The sequence below is a fragment of the Danio rerio genome, chromosome 24 (assembly GCF_049306965.1).
Source record: "Danio rerio strain Tuebingen ecotype United States chromosome 24, GRCz12tu, whole genome shotgun sequence".
In the NCBI taxonomy this organism is placed as follows: domain Eukaryota; kingdom Metazoa; phylum Chordata; class Actinopteri; order Cypriniformes; family Danionidae; genus Danio; species Danio rerio.
This window is the reverse complement of record NC_133199.1, coordinates 36138197-36162566: the sequence shown is the minus strand read 5'-3', so window position 1 is coordinate 36162566 and position 24370 is coordinate 36138197. Positions and strand designations below refer to the sequence as shown.

General features: G+C 34.1%; 1 protein-coding gene across 4 annotated transcripts in view; it reads left to right on the top strand.

The window, feature by feature from the left end:
- rsu1 (Ras suppressor protein 1) overlaps positions 1-24370 on the top strand; it is an 83735-nt gene that overhangs the window by 24411 nt on the left and 34954 nt on the right. For all 4 annotated transcript variants that reach the window (XR_012399496.1, XR_012399495.1, XM_021470373.3 and 1 more), the window contains exons 5-8: positions 1596-1714; positions 7330-7412; positions 11769-11883; positions 19888-20020. Coding sequence is in view for 2 of the 4 variants with exons in the window: in XM_021470373.3 (XP_021326048.1) it covers positions 1596-1714; positions 7330-7412; positions 11769-11883; positions 19888-20020 (450 nt within the window). In the remaining 2 variants the exon portion in view is untranslated. The remainder of the gene's footprint in view (positions 1-1595; positions 1715-7329; positions 7413-11768; positions 11884-19887; positions 20021-24370) is intronic.

The following is a 24370-nucleotide window of genomic DNA, read 5'->3' as shown; positions in this document are numbered from 1 at the left end:
AGAGATGGAGGATAGACGCTTAAATAAGCAAGAGTTAATCAGCATCTGATTTGGGTGCCCTTCTCTCTCTCTCTTTCTTTTCTCTCTCTCTCTCTCTCTCTCTCTCTCTTGTGTTTTATCCACATCGTCGGGCACCTTGAGCATTTCTAATTTCAGAGTCTGGCTTCTCTGTGGAAGTTTTACAGACAAAATGTAATCCGTTACGTCTCAAGGGCGAATGGGAGTTTAATGTTTACGGATGTGACACGTTTTTAATATTGGTGGACTTACTTGAATATTGACAACAACTTTTATTTCATTATTCATCATTTAGACTTTTTTTATTATCATACTCATTTTCAATAAATACCAGCATTTTCTTGTTTTCAAAATGCATCTTATGCTCATCAAGGCTGAATTTATTTAATCCAAAATACACTGTAAAAAATAAAAAGTGTGGTTAATTTTCAATTAAATTTAAATGACACTTTTTTTTTTTACCCAATGGTTGGGTTTGTCCATTTATTCATTAATTTTCCTTTGGCTTTGTCCCTTATTTATCAGGGGTCACCACAGCAGAATGAACAGCCAACTATTTCGGCATATGTTTTACGCATTGGGTGCCCTTCTCTTTCTCTCTTTCTTTCTCTCTCTCTCTCTCTCTTGTGTTTTATCCACGTCGTCGAGCATTTCTAATTTCAAAGTCTGGCTTCTCTGTGGAAGTTTTACAGACAAAATGTAATTCGTTACGTCTTAAAATACACTGATAAAAATAAAAAAGTTGGGTTGATTTTCAATTAAATTTAAATGACACTTTTTTTTTAATCCATTGGTTGGGTTGGTCCATTTATTCATTCATTTTTTCTTTGGCTTAGTTCCTTATTTATCAGGGGTCGCAACAGCGGAATGAACAGCCAACTATTTATTTATTTAGCCAACGATTTGTTTACTAGGTAAAATTAATATTTCAAGATTCTTTAATGCATAGGTTTAAAGAAACTTTTTTTCTTCAATTAGTAATGCTTTGTATCATTTTAAATGCTTTTACTTTCACTTTTAATCAATTTAATGCATCGTCACTAAATAAAAGTATTGACTTTAATGAAAAATGCGTGGGCCACAGACTTTTGAATGACAAAAAAGAAGCTTTGTGGCAAAATCTGTGATATATTTCATAATTAACAACCGTGTGGTACAAACTAAATGAAGATGCATGAATTTATTGTTTTCCCCCCACATAATTGTAACTGAAATAGCTATTCTGAAATTATGATTCATAATCTGAAATGTATTTAGTTATAAAGTTCAAGTGGCTTTGCACTTTTAGTTTTGAATTAGGACTTTCAAACTCCTCCCTCTTTAACTCTGAGCTTATAAATGTGAGCAGATCTGTTGAGTTGTGTTATAAATCTGTGCTAAGCTTAAAATATCAATCTCAATCAGTGAGATGGATCTGTGCCGACTGCATGTCTCTGTCTCATGTCTCTTAGTCGCTCCACTATGGATTTTCAATGGGTTCCCCTGTGTCAGAAATTGACAAGTGTTTCATAAATGTGTTTTTTTTTTTTTTTTTAACTGATCATTTAAGTTGTGTATTTTATTGTCTTCATATGTAGGATGAACCGGTTGAGCACTCTTCCACGAGGATTTGGATCTCTTCCGGCACTGGAGGTTCTGGATCTGACATACAATAACCTGAATGAGTCTTCACTTCCAGGGAATTTCTTTTACCTCAGTAAGTCTGCAGAAACACACAACCGAATTAACTATCAAAACGCAAATGATGCATTTTTTTAACCTTATTTTTACGTGTGAAAACATTTTACAGAACAAAACATTCAGTGATCGCAGCGGTTATTTAAAAGCAAAACAAGCAACACTACCAGTAAATAAAAACAAATAGCAAAAAGACATAAATCATTTTCAATTTCAAAAGATACAGCTGGAAATACTGTGTTCGGTTCAAATACATAGCCCATCTTTGTTTAAAAATTTCCAATTTCAATTGAAGTTGGATAGTCATATATTCCATTCCATATATAGATTCAAGTTTTTCTATCCACTGTGCTATTGTTGGATGGTGTGACTTCATCCAATTTATTGTTCTAGTCTTTTTTGCACTTAGTAAAGTATATATATATATATATATATATATATATATATATATATATATATATACATATATATATATATATATATATATATATATATATATATATATATATATATATATATATATATATATATGTATATATATGATATTAGATTTCAACGATACAAATACATCATATATGCATGCATCATGCAGTATGATAACATGTATATTTCAAAATTTAGCAAAAAGAGTTTATACATGAATGTGTTGACACATAGCTTATATATGGTCCGAGGAACATTTGATGAATGGTTTTGATGAATTGGATTCATGATAATACTTTACATTTAAGCAAGGCAGTTTTCTTTTTACTTTTTCAAATCAAATCAAATCACTTTCATTGTCACATCATTAGCAGCATGTGCGCTATGATGAGGGAAAAGCTTAGGTGCTGGCTCCAAACAGTACAAAATACAGACAGTGCAAATACAAGGACAGTGCAAAATTCAGACAGTGCAAATACAACAACAGTGCAAAAAACTGACAGTGCAAATACAATGACAATGTAAAATTGACAGCAATATGTACAATGAAAAGGTGTCCACATAGTTGTAGGCATTATTGTTTAAAGTATGGATTGGTTAAAGTGCAGTGCATGCTACATATTAATGGTGTGCAGTGAGGGGTATGGAAGAGTTTGTGTGGGGTGTGTTAAGTGTTCATCAGCCTGATAGTCTGAGGGAAGAAACTTTCCTTCAGCCGGCTGGTGCGTGACCGGATGCTGCAGAACCGTCTGCCTGAGGGTAGCAGAGGACAAATGACTATGGCTTGGGTAACTGGAGTCGCTGATGATTCTCTTGGCTTTCCTCATGCACCGCCTGGTGTTTTTAAGAACAGTGCCATTTTTAATTAACTTTTAAAAGCACATTTTAATTTAAACACAGTACAGTGTTAATGTTCAAACTATTTATAATGTTTAAATACTGTTGCTGACAGTAATAAATATTTATAATAATAGTAATTAATCTGCCTGTTTTTTAAACTGTGCAGTGCTGTAGCTGCTTAATTAGGTTTGCTACACTACTGTATTTCAATACTGGTCATTATGGTGGTACGTGGAGAGACCATTCTTTTCTGAAGTGGTTCTTGGTGAAAAAAGTTAGAGAACCACTGATTTAGATGGTTTAAATTCACTCCCTTATTTAAATGCAGTTGTCAGTCCTGAAACATTTGCATGTGGCCAGATTTTCCAGACTCCTTGCACTTGTTTTATTTATTTATTTTTTTATGTACACATTTTAATTCCAATATTTTAAAATGAATCATTTAAAGTTTGAAAGTGAAAGTGACGTTTTTTTTTTCCCTCTCCGCTGTCGCCAATAGCTTACATGGTTTGGGATCGGTAGAGCTACGCATCGATGGATTTGCTGCTCAGTGTTTAGGCCCTCAATAGTGACTAATAAACCACACTGAACTGAGCTGAACTGAACTTAAACACTAAATACTAAGGGTGTCACGATCCTCCAAATCCTCGATTCCATTACATTTTCGATTCTAAAGGCACGATTCGATTCGATTTTCGATTATGAATAATCAATTAATTAATTAATGACCAATTAATTGTTTGTAGCCTACCGTTTAAACTACCTGACCTGCATGGTCTTTGTTTTACCCATAATCAAATCGTACAGGAAATGAATAAAGGCAAGATACACACATAATTACCACCTGTCAATCACTTTTTTTCTGCGGGACTCGTGAATAGGCAGTGATCTGTGTCGTTATAATGGCGTCGGTAAAAAAGACGCACAACCAACAGGAACCAGCCAACAGTATCTGAGGGGTTCGCTAAAATGACTAAGTACAAGTGAGTGAAAGATTGAAGCAGTTCCTCTGACTGCCTGGACCTGCTGTCTGGAGCGCATGACTGTGTGCGTCTGTGTCTGTGTGGTCACATGATGTGCATTTTCAGAGGTAGAGAGGAAGGAGGGCTGCTCAGAAATGCTACACGCCACTGTGGATGTCAAATCGTTGTCGTTCTAAAATGCCATTTAAAAACAAAGACAGTGTAAACAGGGCCTGAGTGTGTACTTTTCGCGAGCGGATTTGCAACGGGGGCGGGCGGAGGATCGCGATGCCAGTGTTGTCTATCGGACGAACCGTACGTAATACATACATAGCAGAGCTTGCAAAACTGTGTTTTTTGTTTTGTCGACAACACGAACGTTGTCAATATAACTCACTGGAAATCCAAAATGCTTACACATCGGCGACTTCATTGAAAGAGGAGAGGGTTTAAGTTCTGTCGACGGGTCTCCTGCTTCTGCAGTTTAACAAGCACTTCAACAAGCCTGTTTTTTTCCCGCTTGGCAAGACAAGCTGACGTGACATGGGGGCGTGGCAGCATCGACGATTCTATTTTTTGATTCGATAATCAAAATTGAGCATAAATTCCGATCGATTTCGATTTTTCACCCCTACTAAATACTGAACTACACTGTTTCAATTTACTATGATCTTTTATGTCAAGCTGCTTTGACACAATCACATTGTAAAAGCGCTATACAAATAAAAGTGAATTGAATTGAATTAAAACTTGTTTATCTTTGCGAGATTATTGATTTCAGATTTAACCACTTAAGCATCAACAAATTGTGGTCAGGGTCTTGCACACCATATGGGCAGAATTAACTGCGAATGGAACCAGGCTACATACTAACAATATGCAAACAAAATAACCGTTAACTTCATCATCTGCATCATCATCCTCATCATCATCATAATTCTCATCAGTCCAATCAGCTGGTCCCGTCAGAGGACACTGATGAGCAGTGATGGGCTCTAATAGCCTGTTATTTTAATGGCAGCCACATAATGAAAGCACCATCTTAACATTAATCAAGGTCTCTGATCTCACACACACACATACACACATGCACATGCACACAGCCAAAGCTCCGTTTATCACTGCTGTTTGGAGTGTCTGTCAGATCGACTGTGACTTCTAATGTGAGTTGAAAAGGATATGATTGTCTGTTGCTGTTTTTTTTTTAACCATTCAGAACATTGGATGGAATGTAAATGTGCGGGGCCACTGATGAAATGTAACATTTTAATAAAAATATGAGGTTAAACAGAATCCCTTTTTAGTGCTGGGTTTTATGTTTATGAAACTGTTCATTGCTTTACTGTTTGACTGTGTATTTATCCCAGGTGATGCTTAATGCCAGACACTGCAGGCGAAAACACATTTTTCATGCACCTGTCACTTTTGAGATTTTGGGCTTTTTTGGCTTTTTTGGCTTTTCATAAATTTATTTATTGTCTAATTTAAAGAAAACCACACTTTCTTTTGTTTTACTTTATCAATTTATTTTTGTAGCTTATATACATTTTTAAAGGCCATTTCTTCAAAAAAAAGAGTATTGTCTGCCTGCCTACCTGTCTGTCTGTTTGTCTGTCTGTTCGTGTGTCTGTCTGCCTGCCTGCCTGTCTCTGTCTGTCATTCTGTCTGTCTGTGTGTCTGTCTGTCTATCTCTTTGTATATCTCTGTCTGTCTGTCTGTCTGTCTGTCTGTCTGTCTGTCTGTCCGTCCGTCCGTCTGCCTTCCTGCCTCTCTATGTCTGTCATTCTGTCTGTCTGTGTGTCTGTCTATCTATATCTCTGTATATCTCTCTGTATATCTCTATCTCTATCTATCTGTCTATCTGTTTATCTGTCTGTCTGTCTGTCCATCTATCTATCTGTCTGTCTGTCCGTCCGTCCGTCCGTCCGTCCATCCGTCCATCCGTCCGTCCGTCCGTCCGTCCGTCCGTCCGTCCGTCCGTCCGTCTGTCTGTCTGTCTGTCTGTCTGTCTGTCTGTCTGTCTATCTATCTATCTATCTATCTATCTATCTATCTATCTATCTATCTGTCTATCTGTCTGTCTGTCTGTCTGTCTGTCTGTCTGTCTGTCTGTCTGTCTGTCTGTCTGTCTGTCTATAGCCTAAACAAATAACATTACAATAGATTAGAATACAGACACTATCTCTCTGTATATCTCTCTGTATATCTCTATCTATCTATCTATCTATCTATCTATCTATCTATCTATCTATCTATCTATCTATCTATCTATCTATCTATCTATCTATCTATCTATCTATCTATCTATCTATCTATCTGTCTATCTGTCTATCTGTCTATCTGTCTATCTATCTATAGCCTAAACAAATAACATTACAATAGATTAGAATACAGACACCCACCATACTCCTGAATAAGTAGCTGTCAGAAGTGTTGCTGATACGCTGGAAGTCCCATCTTTATTCAAACACTTTTTTTTACATAGACACCATGTTTAAATAAACTGTATATTTACAATCTAAATGACTACATTCTCACCTAAAAAATCTCAAAAGTACATTATATGCTGCAGTCAAACAGCTGCAGTATTTATCAAACATTTGTAAATTTTAGTCTTCTGCTTTGCACTCATTGCAGGCGGAGTGGTACATACAGGTAAAGAGGGTTGAACAGTGCTGATACTGGTGAAATATTACATGAATATCAGCTAATCAGATTCAAGAGCCCTACCTTTGTGTGTGTATGTGTGTATGTATGAGTGTTAAAAACAAAAATTTAAAATAACTATTAAAAATAAATAATGCATAAAATAAAAATAAATAAATATAAAATATTAATAAATTAATTTATATAAAAATAAAATAAACAAATGAAAGTAAAAATAAATATTAAATAAAAATAAAATAAAATAAAAATAAATAAATATTAAATAAACAAATATAAAAATAAAATAAGAAAATAAATGAAAATAAAAATAAATAAATTTTCAATATTTTCAAAACAATGTAATATTTGTTTTTTTTTCTTCATAAAAATATCAGAAAAAATATCCAGAATGTATCCAAATAAGTGCATATATAATGAAACAGTAAACTTGTAATGCAAAATGTTTGCAATTTCTAATGTAATTAATAAACTGGGTTGATATTAGGTTATGGTGATAACCGTTAATCATTCACCCAATGCATCGGCAGTGTCTTGTTTTTAGTACACATTGTGAGTGTATTTGCTGCTGTTTGTCAATGATGTGTTTGTGTGTGTGTGTGTGTGTGTGTGTGTGTGTGTGTGCGCACTTGTAGCCATGCTGTATCAATCAGAGATGACCGCTTGTATTGATCAGTGTTTGCAATACTTCTCCCAAACACACACACACACACAAACTCACTTCTCTCTCTCTCTCTCATTTCAGCCACCCTGCGCGCGCTCTATCTCAGTGACAACGATTTTGAGATTTTGCCCCCAGACATCGGCAAGCTGGCCAAGCTACAGATAGTGAGTAATTTATCTAAATTCCCTCTGAAATCAATTGCTTTTGTGGCGGTGCTCTGTGCCGTGTGTGTTGGATTTATTCTCCGCAGCGTGTGTTCTTTATCAGACGTGGTGAGAGGTGATTTAGAGACTGATCTTCACCCCTGTGCTTGCTCACAACAGATTCAGTGCAGGGTCACAGTCCCATAAAACAGCTGATTAGTACAACTATTTTGGATTGGTGTGGCGTTAAAATATGGGTGTAATTACACCTGTGATTTTATGATGCAAGTGTTATGAGATGCTGTCTGGTACCACTAGAAATAAATTTGTTCCCACAAAACAAGCCATTTTCACTTGTTCAGGAATGCATTTGCAGTTTGTGAATGTTTTGCAGTTTGTGGGACAGCGTTAAACACTGCTTCCATTAATTGACATTTCTGACTAAAACTGAAAATAATTTTTGATTTGATTTTATTATTAATTGCAATACAATTCACATTGGCTATTTTATTTTATTTTATTTTATATTTTTATTAATTGCAACAATTCACATTAGCTATTTTATTTTATTTTATTTTATATTTTTATTAATTGCAACAATTCACATTAGCTATTTTATTTTATTTTATTTTATATTTTTATTAATTGCAACACAATTCATATTGGCTATTTAATTTAATTTAATATTTTCATTAATTGCAATTCACATTGGCTATTTTATTTATTTTTTATTTTATATTTTCATTAATTGCATTTCACATTGGCTATTTTATTTCATTTTATATTTTTATTAATTTCAATACAATTCACATTGGCTGTTTTATTTTATTTTATTTTTTATTTATATTTTTTATTGCAATACCATTCACATTGGCTATTTTATTTTATTTATTTTATTTAATACTTTTTTATTGCAATACCATTTACATTGGCTATTTTATTTTATTTCATTTTATATTTTTATTAATTGCAACACAATTCACATTGGCTATTTTATTTTTATTTTTTATTTAATACTATTTTATTGCAATACCATTCACATTGGCTATTTTATTTTATTTCATTTTATATTTTTATTAATTGCAACACAATTTACACTGGCTATTTTATTTCATTTTATATTTTTATTAATTGCAATACATTTCATATTGACTTATTTTCATTTGCATTCCATATTTGTATTAATTGCAATACAATTCACATTGGCTATTTTATTTTATTTTATATTTTTATTAATTGCAACAATTCACATTGGCTATTTTATTTTATATTTTTATTAATTGCAACACAATTCACATTGGCTATTTAATTTTATTTAATTTTATATTTTTATTAATTGCAACACAATTCACATTGGCTATTTTATTTTTTTTTTAATTTTATATTTTCATTAATTGCAATTCACATTGGCTATTTTATTTCATTTTATATTTTTATAAATTTCAATACAATTCACATTGGCTATTTTATTTAATTTTTTTAAAATACTTTTTTATTGCAATACCTTTAACATTGGCTATTTTATTTTTATTTTTTTATTTAATACTATTTTACTGCAAAACCATTCACATTGGCTATTTTATTTTATTTCATTTTATATTTTTATTAATTGCAACACAATTCACATTGGCTATTTTATTTCATTTTATATTTTTATTAATTGCAATACAATTCACATTGGCTATTTTATATCATTTTTTTTATTTAATACTTTTTTATTGCAATACCATTTACATTGGCTATTTTATTTTATTTCATTTCATATTTTTATTAATTGCAACACAATTCACATTGGCTATTTTATTTCATTTTATATTTTTATCAATTGCAATACATTTCATATTGACTTATTTTCATTTACATTCCAGATTTGTATTAATTGCAATACAATTCACATTAGCTATTTTATTTTATGTATTAATTTTTTATTATTAATTTCAATCAGGGACGGACTGGGACAAAGATTCAGCACTGGCACTATAGCCACACCAGCCCACATCATTATACCGACACACCCCCAATCACGGACACGCACAGTCATTACTTACATTGGTGTACAGATGGTGAAATAATATAAGCAGTAATAGATATTTAAACATTTAATTTATGTGACTAAAACAAAAACAACCTGTTTATAACAAATTTATGCACACAATAAAAGATAAATAAAAAATAGTCTGTGAATTGTCTAGATTCCGTTTGTTGTCTGTTTATGCCTGTCTGTTTATGTTTTTCTGCTATTACTTATGATAGGAGTAACCTGTGAATGTGTATTACAAACACACACCTTTACACACAAATGGACATGCAACACTTTAGCATACTTTTATTAACAAATAACTATATATGTCATTATCTGCGGTGTTGTCATTCTCTCCACCCCTGCCTAAGAATTATTTACATACTGTAACCTGTGCATGTATTTAATGTTTTACTTTAGAGACTAGCTATGTATTCATAGTTTACTACAAATACCTACAGTATTATGGCTATAGCTATGTTTTGTTTTTTGTTTTTTTGCATGTTAGACTATATTGCTATAGTACAGTAGCATACAGCAGTTTGTATACCCTAAATCTTACATTATAATGACTTTATAAAACTTGCGGGAGTTCTACGCTAAGCTTACTGTTAAGCACAGTGTGGGTACCTGCAAAAGGTACCTGTCAGAATTAGTGTGAATGACATCAAAATGACTTGGTATATGTTAGTGTAATGACTTAGAAGTATATTTTCTGTTTACTTCTTACCTGCTCTACGGCGCTAATGTCCTCTAATGCATGTACTCCAATGCAGCGGCTGAATTTAAACTTTTCGATAATATTTCAGTTAACTTTATGCATTTGGCAGCGTCTGATTTTAGAGAAATTTTTTTGCTTTCTCTGAGCTTTTCAGCACCGCCTTTCTCTTTTTCACGGTAGATCTCTGACAATTAGCTTGTGTTGTACGTACTGTTTGTTTGACATTCTTGCTAGATTTTGATTATGTCCACGTTACTTTTGATTGGGTCGGCCCCTCTCGAAACCAGCCGGCCATCACCGATTGGGCCAAATTTTTAACATTTACTATTATTATTATTATTACTATTATTACTATCATCGTCATCATGATATTCACATCTTGCACGAGATAAAAGCTGCCTGCATGTAAAAAACAATACATATAAAAAATAATAATAAAATAAAAAATAAAAATAAAAAACTGACCGGCCCACATTTAAAAAAAATGGTCCGGCCCTTCAAGCATTTGCCAGAATTGCAAGATGGCCAGTCTGCCCCTGAATGCAATACAATTCACATTGTCTTTTTCATTATTAATTGCATTACATTTCACGATGGTTATTTTATTTATTACATTTTTTATTGATTGCTGTTTAATTCACATTGTTTATTATTTTATTTATTTTATTTTTGATAATTGCAATACAATTCACATTGGCTGTTTTATTTGTTTTATTTTTTTCTTTATTTTATTGCTTTATTAATTGCAATACAATTCAGATTGGCTATTTTATTTTTTATTTTATTATTAATCATTTTCTTAATTGCAGAACAATTCACAATCACATTGGCTGCTTATTTATTTATTGACTTTATTTTATTTTTTATTAGTTAATACAATTCACATTTGCCATTTTATTTATTTATTTATTTTATTAATTGCAATACAATTCACATTGGCTTTTTTTATTAATAATTCACTTTGGCTATTATGTTTTATTTATTGTATTCTATTTTACTTTTTTATCAATTGCAATACAATTTACATTGGCTATTTTATTTTATTTATTTTATTTTAATTTAATTATTTTTTATTAATTGCGTTACAATTGACTTTATTTTATTTGTACTTGCTTATTTTTTGTTAATTGCAATTCAATTTAAATTAGCTTGTTTATTTTATTTTATTTTTTAATTGCAATACAATTTACATTGGTTATTTTATTTTATTTATTTTATTATTTGTTTTGTTAATTGCACAAATTGTAAAATTTGTAAAATTCACATTGGCTATTCATTCATTTATTTATTTATTTTTATTTCATTTTATTTTTTTATTAATTGAAATACAATTCACGTTGTTTATTTTCTTTTATTAATAATTGCAATACAGTTCACATTTGCTATTCTATTTTATTTTAGGCTCACTTTCACCGCGCTGTCAGGAGAATTGTTTTTTTAATACAAAAAATGTATGACAATACTTTTTAGTAATTTAAAAAAAAATAAAAAACATATATTTTGTGCATTCATCATATCAGATGAGTGACATTAAGAAAACAAATAAAGATGATTATTTAGATTTCATGTTGTATTGAATTAGTTCTCTTCTATTTTTCTCTTTTCATTTTGTTAATTCTTGTCCTTCTCTTTTCAGTTGAGTTTGAGGGACAATGACCTCATCTCTCTACCCAGAGAGATTGGAGATCTGACTCAGCTGAAGGAACTTCATATTCAAGGGAACAGACTCACTGTACTTCCTCCTGAACTTGGTAAGACCTAATTAACCTGTATCAACATCCTTAATGTCTTCCTAATGACCAAACAAGTCTACAAAGTCTGGAATGATTGGAATGATTGGTCGAGAGAAATGCCAAGTTATACAAACCCTGCTCGACCAATCAACTTCCACACCGGACACAGTCAAGCACTCTGATTGGCTACAAATTTGTCATCTCTTATGTGATTGGTTGCACCTTGGAGTGATGCTGTTGGGTTCAACTCGGGTCAAACGTCTCACTACCTGAATGCCTTCACTTTGGGAACACCTACACACACACACACACACACAAACACACACACACACACACACACCAAATGCCCTTCTGACAGTAGTTCTTCCTCCTGTCCTGTTCCATCCCAACAATTTAATCTATGATTCTAGTGTACCAGTATTCCAGCATTATGTCAAGACTCACCTTGAGTGTCATATAAATGTCCTCCATACAAAGTAAGTGGCCGTCTGCAGGGGGTCAGCGCATACACTGCACAGTTTAAACTGTTGCTGCATAGAAATCGTTTATGTTTGTTTGCATCATGTGAGAGATCTCTGGAGTACATTTAAAGCTGCAGTATGTATGTTTAACACCCAGTGGTTGAACTAGGTATTGCATTCCTGGTTCAAAACACATGCAAGCACAGGTTGCCAGATTGAGGACACCAACAGAATTGTGCCTGACTATTGAGCCTAAAGGCTGATTTAGGGCTCACCTCTATCACATGTGCAACGACACACAATAGAATGAATACTTTCATGTTAAAAGTAGTTTTTGTTCTAAGCAACACTTGAAATTTTTTTATTTTAGAAACCGTTTCTAATTCTTGTAGCTGAATAAAAGGATAAACTGACAATGATCACCGCAGGTACACCTCATGTGCTTTATTCAGTGTTAAATGATAATAATATTGAGTTTGAATGCCATTTTACGTGACATTTCTGCCATATACTGAAAACAGCAGCAGATAGTTCACCGCAGATCTTGAAAATAAAATAAACAGTTTGAAACTGAACTTTAGAACTGTGACTCAGTGGAAGCCAACCAATATCATGTGTATTAATTAGGTTATAAACCTTACCATTTCGTTGGAGTGCAGTAAGTGCACTACTCTGTGCTTTTGAACATAAACACTAAAAGCTGAACTACCATGATCCAGTTACTATGACCATTTATGTGAAGCTGCTTTGACAAAATGTACATTGTAAAAACACTATACAAATAAAGCTGAATGAATTGAATTTTGAATGACTATATTTAATAGTGGTGTAACGGATCACAAATCTCACTGTTCGCTTGGGATTAATTAACATATGCAAATCATCATTTATCATTCATGTTGCGTGGGTTTGCATTGAGATCACGATATTTTAATGTTTAATTGTGCCACTTTACACTTAATGCAATAATGCAGGCTAAACAAACAGTGACAGAAAACACCTTTAATTAATAACCTAAGAAAGCATTTATTCTGATCAGACCTGTCATCAATGGTTGCATATTAAATAATTGAGGAGTGAAATAAATGGATGGATAATAAACCATATTTTTTTAAGGTTACAGGTCCAACACACAAAAACATCGCTAAAGAAAATGCAAAATTTAATCATTGATCTTTCAAGATTTTTTCTTTCTCACAATGCAGTTATACGTGTTTTTATCTGCATCCCTGTTATGGTGTTTAATATTGCACTCATGTAGTTAAATTAAAAGGTTTTGTCCTAAACTATTTTGTAACACCACTCAATAAACGACAGAGCATCATGTGAAACAATAGACTCTATTTTGTCCATCCATGCGATTTACACTACTTGACAAAAGTCTTCTTGTTGATCCCAGTTGTAAGAGCAACAAATAATAACTTGACTTCTAGATGATCATTTGGAAAAGTGGCCGAAGGTAGATTTTTCTCTTGAATCATCTGTTGAACTGCATTCCAATCATCACAAATACTGCAGAAGACCTATTGGAACCCACATGGACCCAGTCAAGTTTGGTCATGGTTTGGGGTTACATTCAGTATGGGGGCATGTGAGAGATCTGCAGAGTAGATGACAACATCAACAGCCTGAGGTATTAAGACATTTGTGCTGCCCGTTACATTACAAACCACAGGAAAGGGCAAATTCTTCAGCAGGATAGCGCTCCTTCTCATACTTTAGCCTCCACATCAAAGCTCCTGAAAGCAAAGAAGGTCAAGATGCTCCAGGACTGGCCAGCCCAGTCACCATACATGAACATTATTGAGCATGTCTGGGGTAAGATAGAGGAAGCAAAATTGAATCATTGCAGAGATGTATGGATGCAGTCCTTCAAGCTCATGGGAGTCATACACTATATTAATTCTTTCTCCACTGCAGCATGACTTTATATTCTATACTGTACATTATTTCTGTAAAGTGACAACATTTTTGTCCGAGCAAAGACAGAGCTTACTGTCCTAATTAAATAATTAAAATCAAGGCATGATCATATTTTATTTTGGTAAAATAAGTGTAATCCAGAGGCCTTTGCCTTTCATATAAACCCCTTCTGAAACAAAATGATCAACCAGAAGTCATCAGTTATTATTTGTTGTTCCTAAAACTTTGGTTGGCGACAAGACTTTTGTCAGGTAGTGTATAAATTGTCGTTATTGCACAGCTCTTATTGTAATTTGATTAGCTTTACAGCGCAGTTTTAACATGTTCATCCAAAAGTCTGCAACATTCCACAATATTCACCTAATCCTGTTTTACCACTAGATTTCAGGTTTTCAATATCAGCGCCCTCAAAACCACCATGACTGAAAGAAAGTAAAGCAAACAGCCCTCACATTGTCTGGATTGTTCTGTATTGACTTGCATTGTGCTTTAGCAATTGTCAGTTGTTTATCAGCCCTCTAGGTGCATGTGAACGCTCTGGTCAGCAGGTCTTTGTCCTGTGCTCTCAGTAGGGGAGACTCTTCCTGTGTGTAGCTTATTAGGACCCCTCTGTCATGTCCCTGTAATCCCACTCCACAGACCAGCCTCGTTAAACTACCACCGCCGCCACAATGTATGTGTGTGTGTGTGTTTGAGAAGAGAGCCCAGCTAACAAGGAGCAACCAAGCGCACATGCCAAGAGCAGCAAAGGCAAAGGAGGGATGTGAATAAGAGTGTGCAAAGAGGACAGATAGACAGTCTTTACCATTCAGAACATCTCATGTGTAAAGCTGATGCTTTAAACTGTTTTATGAAAAAGAGGAAGGAAATTGAACCTTGAGATCTGAAATAGTTGTTCATTCTTTTAAGTCTTTCGTCTGGGTCTTTTGGGTTCAGGGCTGATTTACAGTAATGGTCATGTCTGGCTGCGTTTTTGAGGTGTGTGTCATCGCGTGCTGGGGTCCAGGTTTAATTTCACCCCCTCTTTTGACAAGGCCGCTCTACACTTGCTAATCAGAAACTATTTAATTAGCCCCCCTGTGAGCTGAGATGAGCCACATTAGCGCTTTGACCCAGACTGTTTCGTCTGTACAGTGTGAACCGGCTTCTTTTCCTGGTCTGGTGTCGTCATCTTTTCTTGTCTCCTTATTTCTCCATTTGTCTCGTGTTTAGTGATCCTCTTTTGTTTTTTTTCTTCGTCTTATCTCATTTGGGCTCTTTTATTTTGTCTGTTCTTTTTTGTTTCTTTTTTTTCCCCAATCCATGGCTGTTTCTCAATATGCGTTCTTCAGCGGTCTTGCGTCCTCGTGTTCTTGTGCAACGTCATCATCAGCTGCCTAAGTTCAGTTTTAATACTCAAGACCGCAAGTACGGAGGACGCGTGGAACATCCCGGATGTGATCTTGATATCGAGGATGCACCGATGCAGACTTAAGCACCAAACTCGCTCTGGAAGTCCCCGAAGTCATTGCGACTGGAGGTGGGAAGCGCAGCATTTTATTTCGATTTATTATTAAAGTTCAGAGATATAATTTATTCACCCCAGAAGTTTCCCTAAATGAAACGGTGAAAGTAAACAAAACCATGGACATCTTAATAAATGAATAAACACATTAAGGGTGTTTCAAGAGTTCCCACTTAGATATGGTTGGCACTTATAGCAGGTTTGGCATGCTGTCCTGGGAGAGAACCCTGAGCTCGGAGATATTTGAGCCCAGGGCTCCCGCCCGGTCTAGAAGCATATCAGGAGAACCGAGATCAGGTAGGTCTCGATCGCTCCCCCTTTAGAAGGGGAGAAAAAGGAGGAGATGGGGTGGAAGTGGGGATTCTTCCAAAACGAAGATAGTGCAATAAGGAGAAAGTGATCCATTTATATTAAGCTAGGATCATTCTGATTGGATTATTACTGATTACGGATGAGTGGCCAGTGGTGCACAAACATGTCACGTGCTCCTCTCGAAATTAGTTTATGAAACTTCACTTGTTTGCTGAAATTCGTATTAAAATCTTTTTTTATTTATATTGTGCAATGTATATTCATAACGTTTTTATGCAAAGTATATATTTTGAAAAGGAGAAAAACAATAAATCGTTGTATAAATGCTGTAATGTTTAAATAATTTACCATTTAAAATGTTTGAAGGTCATGTGACCATCAGGAAGATCGCAGTATCTCATTTTTCAAAGGAGAACTGTTCTCGTGGTCTCCTGAGTTTGTTTTTCCGAGGACACCTGGCAAGACCGCTCTCCACAAGAACACAGGTCTGTTCTCTGCGTTCTTAGAATTGAGAAACAGCCCATCTCATCCTGATACAAGGCGAGGGTTTTTGTCTTGCACTTTAGCCCCTTGACTGGTAACCATTGTTAATTTTGTTGACAAAACATTTCCGTCATAATTTTCATGATACCTACGAAAACTAGATGAAAACTAAATAACAAAGAAGTGATGATGACGACAACTATAATTAAATATACTGATGTTTTCGTTGACTAAAAAACAAACAAGATGAGAATGTGTTTGGGGATGTTTTTTAGTAAATAACTAACGAGAATCAAACTTGGTGCATGACGCACACACAGACACACACACTTGAAAAGTAACTGATCCATAGTAAACACACTGGATGTGATTATATCATCATCCATAAGTGCGTCTGTCTTTTTGATTAAACTATGTATAAAGAGATCACAACAGCTAAGAGAAAAAGAAGATTCACACTTGATGTCAAGACAAAAAGTCTGTAAACTGTATGGGGAGGAAAAAGCTGATAAAAACTACCAATCTAAAGCAACATCAGGACTGGGAATCATCCCGAACTTTACTGTAAACTCGATCTTTTTTATTTACCCGAGTGTGTGCTTGCTTAACTGAAATGGTGTAGCCTCTCGCTGACATTTAGATGCCATTAGGTTGTACATTAAACATTATTAAATCGGTAACATGATCATGGCATTCATTTTCGTGAAGAGTTGTTTCATTTTAGCTGCGGCTGCAGTCTAGCTGGCCTGATCCAACTCCCGCTAGGATCATGTGCGCTGTCTGCGTCTGCCGCTTTCGCCATGACAACAGCCATTTACAGTGTACCTCTACCACGAAACAAAAACTGCTTCATTCAGGATGGGATTTTTTTCTTACTGTAATGATGTAATGATACTGTAGTGTTATAATCTCCGCTTAACAGGGAGTCGCATTCTAAAGAAACTGCCTTGAAATGAAGCACACTTTTAATTTTGACATACATTTTTAGCTTTATAATTCCTAGCTTAACTTTATGTGAGTTAACAGAGCCATGGGATTAAATGCACATTTTTCAAAATTGCACATTATTATTTGCCAGTCATATGTCATTACTTATTTACTCAGTGCTATACATCTGAGCACCATGTACTGTAAAAACATACTACACCTGTAAAGCTTGCTATAGACTGACATTGCAAAGTGAACTTAAACTATTTTAAGCCCATGTAACGATTTAATTGCATGAAACTGTTCAGCAGACTAGGTAAAAAGCCGTGTAGTTTACCATGTTAAAATAAACAGATTGCAAAACAATTGCAAAGTCTTACATTTGCAGTAGTCTACTGTTCTTGCCAACACATAATTCTACAAATTGCTTATGATACAAATAAACAATGCATATCTAATTTTTGGTCTTCAATGGAAAAGCTTTCAATATTTTATTCAATATTTTATTCAATATTTTTATTCAATATTTTAATAACTGTTTTTTTTTTATTTTATTTTAAGTTTGAATATTTTATATAAATAAATGTGTACAATATTTAATTCAATTACACTCAAATTAACCCAAATATATTTTAGTCAACTAAATCTAGAGTAGATTTAGTCGACTAAAATCTTATGAAATTTAGTTGACTAAAGCTAGACTAAAACTAAAATGAGTCAAAAGACTACGACTAAAACTAAATAAAAATTTGCAGTCAATTTTTTTTTTTTATTTATTTTTGGCCTTTTTGCCTTTATTAGATAGGACAGTATTGAGACAGGAAGCGAAGTGGGAGAGAGATAGGGGGGGTAGGGAAATGTCGCCGAGTCGGGATTCGAACTTGCGACGACCTGACGTGCTATTGCACCATATGTCGGCGCGCTAACCACTAGGCTATCACTAGACTTTTCCTATTTTCTCCATTTGTCTAGTCTCTTGTCTCATTTGGGCTCTACCTGTCTTTATTCTTTTCTGTCTGTTCTTTTTTTTTGTCTCTTTTTTTGTCTCTTGTTTCTTTTCTTTCTCCATCTCATCTCGTCTCTATACAAGGCGAGTGTTTTTATATTGTACTTTAGCACCTTGTATGGTAACGTCCTGACTTCCTTGTTTCGTCATCGTGCCTTTTCTCATTTTGACTCCTTGTCTTTTCTTGTTATGTCACCATTTTTTTGTTTTGTTCATTGTTTCATCTTGTGGGGTCTTGTTTTGGTTCATTGATTCTTATTTTGTCTACTTGTGGGTTGCCTTATTTTGTGTCTTCATTTCTCATTTTGTCTCCTTGTGACTCATCTCATTGTGGCAATGTTTCTCATTTTGTCTTCTTGTTTTTCCATCTATTTTTTTAATTTCTTGTTTTGTCTCTTTGTGTTTTATTTTATTTTGTCTATTCATTTCTCAACTATTCACTCGTCTTTGCTCCTAATTTCTCATTTTGTCTCCTTTTGACTCATCTCATTTTTTTCTTTGTTTTTGTTTTGTTTCTTTGTCTCTCATCCTTGTCTCCTCTTTTCTCAATTTGTGTCCTTGTTTTTCATCTCATCGTTTAATTACTTGTTTTGTCATATTTTGATTTCATGTCTTTTTGTCGTTTTGTCTCATCTCATCTTTTCTCATCTTGTCATCTCATTTTGTATACTTATAACTCTTCAAAATTTTTTCTTGGTTTATTATTTGGCTTCTTGTTTTTCATCTCATATGTTCTCTTCATTTCTCTTTTTGTCTCCTTGTCTCAGTTCCTTTTGTCTCTTCTTGTTTATTAATGTCTCACCTCATCCCATCTTGTCTCATTTTCTCTTTTGTCCACTTGTCTCTTCTCGTTTCTTGTTTTGTCTCTTCACCTATCATCGCCTTTATCTCATGACTTTCTCTCATCTCATGCCTTATTTTGTTGTACATTTAATCTTAAATGTTATCTTCTCATATTCTTTGTTAATTAGTTTATTAGTTTAGGACTTTTTATTTCTTTCTTGTTTTGTTAGGTTTTTTCTCTTTTTTCATTACATCTCAACCTTTGTTCTCTCATCAATACTTTGGTTGATCTCGGATCTTTTTCTTTTTTTTTTGCAATTTCATCTAATTTAATCTCTTCATGTCTCATATTGCCATCTTGTTTTGTTTATCTCATCTTATTAACCCTTATCAGGTTGCTTCTCTGGTTTCTTTTCTTTTTCTTTTGTCTGCTCTTTCTTTTCCAAATTTTCTCTCATGCCATTTCAATGCTACTTATATTAACTTAATTCTTTGAATCGTCTTATTGCTCATGTCTTCACCTTCTTGTCTGATCTGACCTCCCCTACCACTTACACTTTTTTAAATTAAAATGATTATTTAAATCTCTCTCTCTCTCTCTCTCTCTCACTCTGTGCCTGTAGGTAATTTGGACCTGACGGGACCCAAGCAAGTGTTTAAGGCTGAGAATAACTCCTGGGTGACTCCCATCGCAGACCAGTTCCAGCTGGGCATTTCTCATGTCTTTGAGTACATCCGCTCCGAGACCTACAAGTAGTAAGTGAATCTCTCCATTCCTCTTCGCTGAGTTTAAACGTCCAGGAGCATGTGCTGTGAATCGGAGTTACACAGACAATACAGTAGCTCAGTGTTTAGGGATTGTACTTATTCATATAAAGGTTGAAGGTTTAATCTCTAGTACTGGTGACCTAGACACTGTCAAGTTTTCCATTTGTCCGTGAAAAATTACTGACCGAAAAATGTTCGTCATTATCACACAAAATATCGATACTTTGCACCTTTTCACCAAACAAACCCAGAGCAGAACGTTTCTAAGGTTCTTATGTACAATTTAGTTTTGTTGGTGAATGAATCTGCATTTTTGAATGAATCATTTAAAAAAGTAATTCATTGTCGCAGTTTTTTGGAATGCATATTTTAAAAGAATGACTCAAATGACTCACTCATTAAAGCTGCAATTTACTGGCACCTATTGTTGGATTTAGTTTAATATTATTTTTTAAATAGTCCTATAATTTCTTTCTCTCATCTCATGAATCTCATGAATGAATGTTTTTGAATGAGTCATTTAAACAAGTGATTCAATGTCCCAGATGTTTTTAGTTCATCTTTTGAAAGAATGAGTCAAATGACTCGCTCATTAAAACTGCTGTAGGTAGTGCTGTCCCCTCCCAGTAAGAAGGTCGCTGGTTCGAACCTCTTCTCAGTTGGCGTTTCTGTGTGGAGTTTGCATGTTCTCCCTGCCTTCGCGTGGGTTTTGGGCAAGGCAGTGGTGCAGTAGGTAGTTCTGTCGCCTCACATCAAGAAGGTCGCTGGTTCGAACCTCGGCTCAGTTGGTGTTTCTGTGTGGAGTTTGCATGTTCTCCATGCCTTCGCGTGGGTTTCCTCCTGGTGCTCCGGTTTCCCCCACAGTCCAAAGACATGCGGTACAGGTGAATTGGGTAAGCTAAATTGTCCGTAGTGTGTGAATGTGTGTGTGGATGTTTCCCAAAGATTGGTTACGGCAGGAGTGGCATCCGCTGCGTAAAAAACTTGCTGGATAAGTTGGCGGTTCATTCCGCTGTGGCGACCCCGGATTAATAAAGGGACTAAGCCGACAAGAAAATGAATGAATGAATGTCCTGGAAAAAAATATTTAAAAAAAGAGTGGGAACCTGCAGGTAAAAAAAACTCATGAATCATTCGGATATTTGCCTATATATTGGCATTTCTGTAAAGCACAATGTTAGTCATGAAACTCAGATCAGATCACAGGCACATAAAGAGCCATTCCCGCTAGGTATTTTACTAAGAGAAATGTCTTGCTGAATATGAGGTATAAATTTAGTCCATCTATACAGGCCAGTTTTATTGTGGCACATATTTTTCTGGAACAACCCTTAGGATGATGATGAAAGAGAGGAAAGGTGCGGTTCTCTTATTATTTCAGGATCTGATGATTTAATGCACAATCAAACTAATTAAAATCAGGGCTGGAGGCGTTACCCTAAAAGTCTCATCGCTCTCTGTCTTTCGTTATCACTCTCATTCCCCTTATATACTATTAGATGTTCAGTGGAAAGTCATTTGTTTGCACTTGTGTGAAATAAAGTGACTTTTTGCATTGGGTGTCAAAATCAGACCAAAGTGTGTGCCTTTTACCTATCATGACTTTAGAAGAACCTTAAAAAAACACAAATTAAATAAAAGGACAATGAGTGTAAAGCATGCTAGTTGTGGCATTTTCAGATCTTTCCATTACTTTTTAAAATGTGTTTTCATATCATTGCTGCTATCTTGGTTCTCATTGCAACACAGAAATTATTCAACGTACAGTAACACACACTATTTAAATAGTATTTATTGTAATTTTAATCATGTTTATTATTTTATATACTATATAGAATAAACATATATGAATTAAATATACAGTTGAAGTCAGAATTATTATCCCCACTTAGATTTTTTCTTCTTTTTTTAAATATTTCCCAAATGATGTTTAACAGAGCAAAAAAGTTTTCACAGTATGTCTGATAATATTTTTTCATCTGGAGAAAGTCTAATTTGTTTTATTTCGGCTAGAATAAAAGCAGTTTTAAATTTTTTAAAAACTATTTAAAGGTCAAAATTATTAGCCTCTTTAAGCTTTATTTTTTTCAATAGTCTACAGAACAAACCATAATTGTACAATAACTTGCCTAATTACCCTAACCTGCCTAGTTAACCCAATTAACCTAGTTAATCCTTTAAATGTCACTTTAAGCTGTATAGAAGTGTCTTGAAATGTATCTAGTCAAATATTATTTTCTTCATGGCAAAGATTATTAAAAAAAAATAAAATAAATAAATTATATATATATATATATATATATATATATATATATATATATATATATATATATATATATATATATATGTATGTATATGTATATATATATATATATATATATATATATATATATATATATATATATATATATATATATATATATATGTTTTTTTTTCTTTTTTCGAAAGGATTACATTGCTTTCTAAATGTTTATTATTACCATTTGATGAGTCTCCACATACAGTTTAATATAGCACTTGGACCTGGAATTCGCTTCCCACGACATCACACTTACAAACAGATTGTCATAGAATTCTTTCTGTTCAAGTTCTTGATAAAAGTTGCTGGTAAGTTAAAAGCAGTCGAAAGTTCTTTATGAACTGGACATTAACTGCATTTCACAGCAATATTTTTGTTTTTACGCTCATTCAAATCAAAGTACTGTCTGTATTTCCACTTGAAGAAGCAACCGTCAGCTGCTTTTTCAGCTTGCGTTCTCCAGCACTTCAAAAGCGCTTGCTCATTACTTGACATTGCAGCTGAAAACCTGATTTTAAAGAAGCATTCTTTTCTTCTAAAATCTATTAGTAACGTAAGTAACGCAATTACACAGACTTTAGTAACTGTATTCAAATTACACAAATTTGAAATGTAATTAATTACATTACTACTTTTCACAAAAATTCTATTAGAATACAGTAACATGTTACTTTATACGCTACATACAATTGCTTAACATATACAATATATAAAACATCAAATATATTCAAAACAAATCAGTTTGTTATTATGTTTGTTAATAACACAATGTAAATGTTGCTCTAATATACAATTAAATATTATGAAATGTTAAATGATATCTGACTAAACCAGTATGGCTCAAGCCTAACAAAACCCTGACGTAATCTTTTTGACCTGAGGAAGCATATTTCCAGTCTAATTGTAGTATATGTTTCATGGCCCTGTTCCACTTCCCAATCCCCCTGAACAGGAGAGGCAAATCCCCCTCTGTTTGATCATTTAGCTGCTCGCTGTGCTGCTGTCTGGAGAGGAGCGTCGTAACCCACTTACCGGAACTGATCTTCCCCTACAGGCACAGTCAAAACCACCGCGCGTCTCAGTGTGTGCTGACACCGTGACCGAGTGTGTGTGTGTGTGTGTGTAATAATCAGATACTGCCGCTTGAAATGTTTTGAATAGTTTCGATACGTTGACTGCGTATCATCCGTTGTAATGCGCTTGTGTTTTGGCAAAACTCAATAGTTCACTTCCTGCACGCTGTTTTGTATTGAATTAAAAGTCTGCGAGGTTTGAAGGTTGAGAGCTGACATTGCAGATTTACGTTTGATAAATGGGAATTTTCTGAGGGAATCAATGGCGTTTGGAGCTGTCATCCATTTTGTGTCAAGCACTCATCAAAACTGCCGCGTACGTTTGATTTTTGAGTGCGATATCAGAGTCTAAGCAGTTCTGACCACCATTTATCTTTCTGTACTTGTCTTTTTGCGCTTGTTTGGATATTTAGTTGGAATTGGTCCTCAAGTTTTTGGATGGAGATCTCTATGAACACCTATTTTTTTGCTAAATGCGATTGCTTGTTGAAAAGCAAACTGGGAGGTTTTGCTTGGTCAAATTAAGAAAGAAGGATTTTCTTGCAATAAAAGAATGTTTTATTGTCGTAAAGCACGTATTTTAAAGTAAAAAATGGCAAACATTTAAGAAACTGCTAATATTTCTGTACAAATCTAGCCATATTATTTGCCTGAAAATAGTTGGAGAAATCGATTCTGAGATTTTCAAAATGCAGCGCTATTTTTTTCTTGAATCGATTCTGAGCTCTATGCTAGTTTTTAACCGCAGGTGCTGCTCTGTGCAAAATTTTAACAACAGATACTACTCTATGCTAGTTCTAGGCTAGTTTTTAACAGCAGATGGTGATGTAGGCTAGTTTTTAACAGCAGATGCCCCTCTATGCTAGTTTCAGGCTAGTTTTTAACAGCAGATGCCCCTCTATGCTAGTTTCAGGCTAGTTTTTAACAGCAGATGCCCCTTTATGCTAGTTTCAGGCTAGTTTTTAA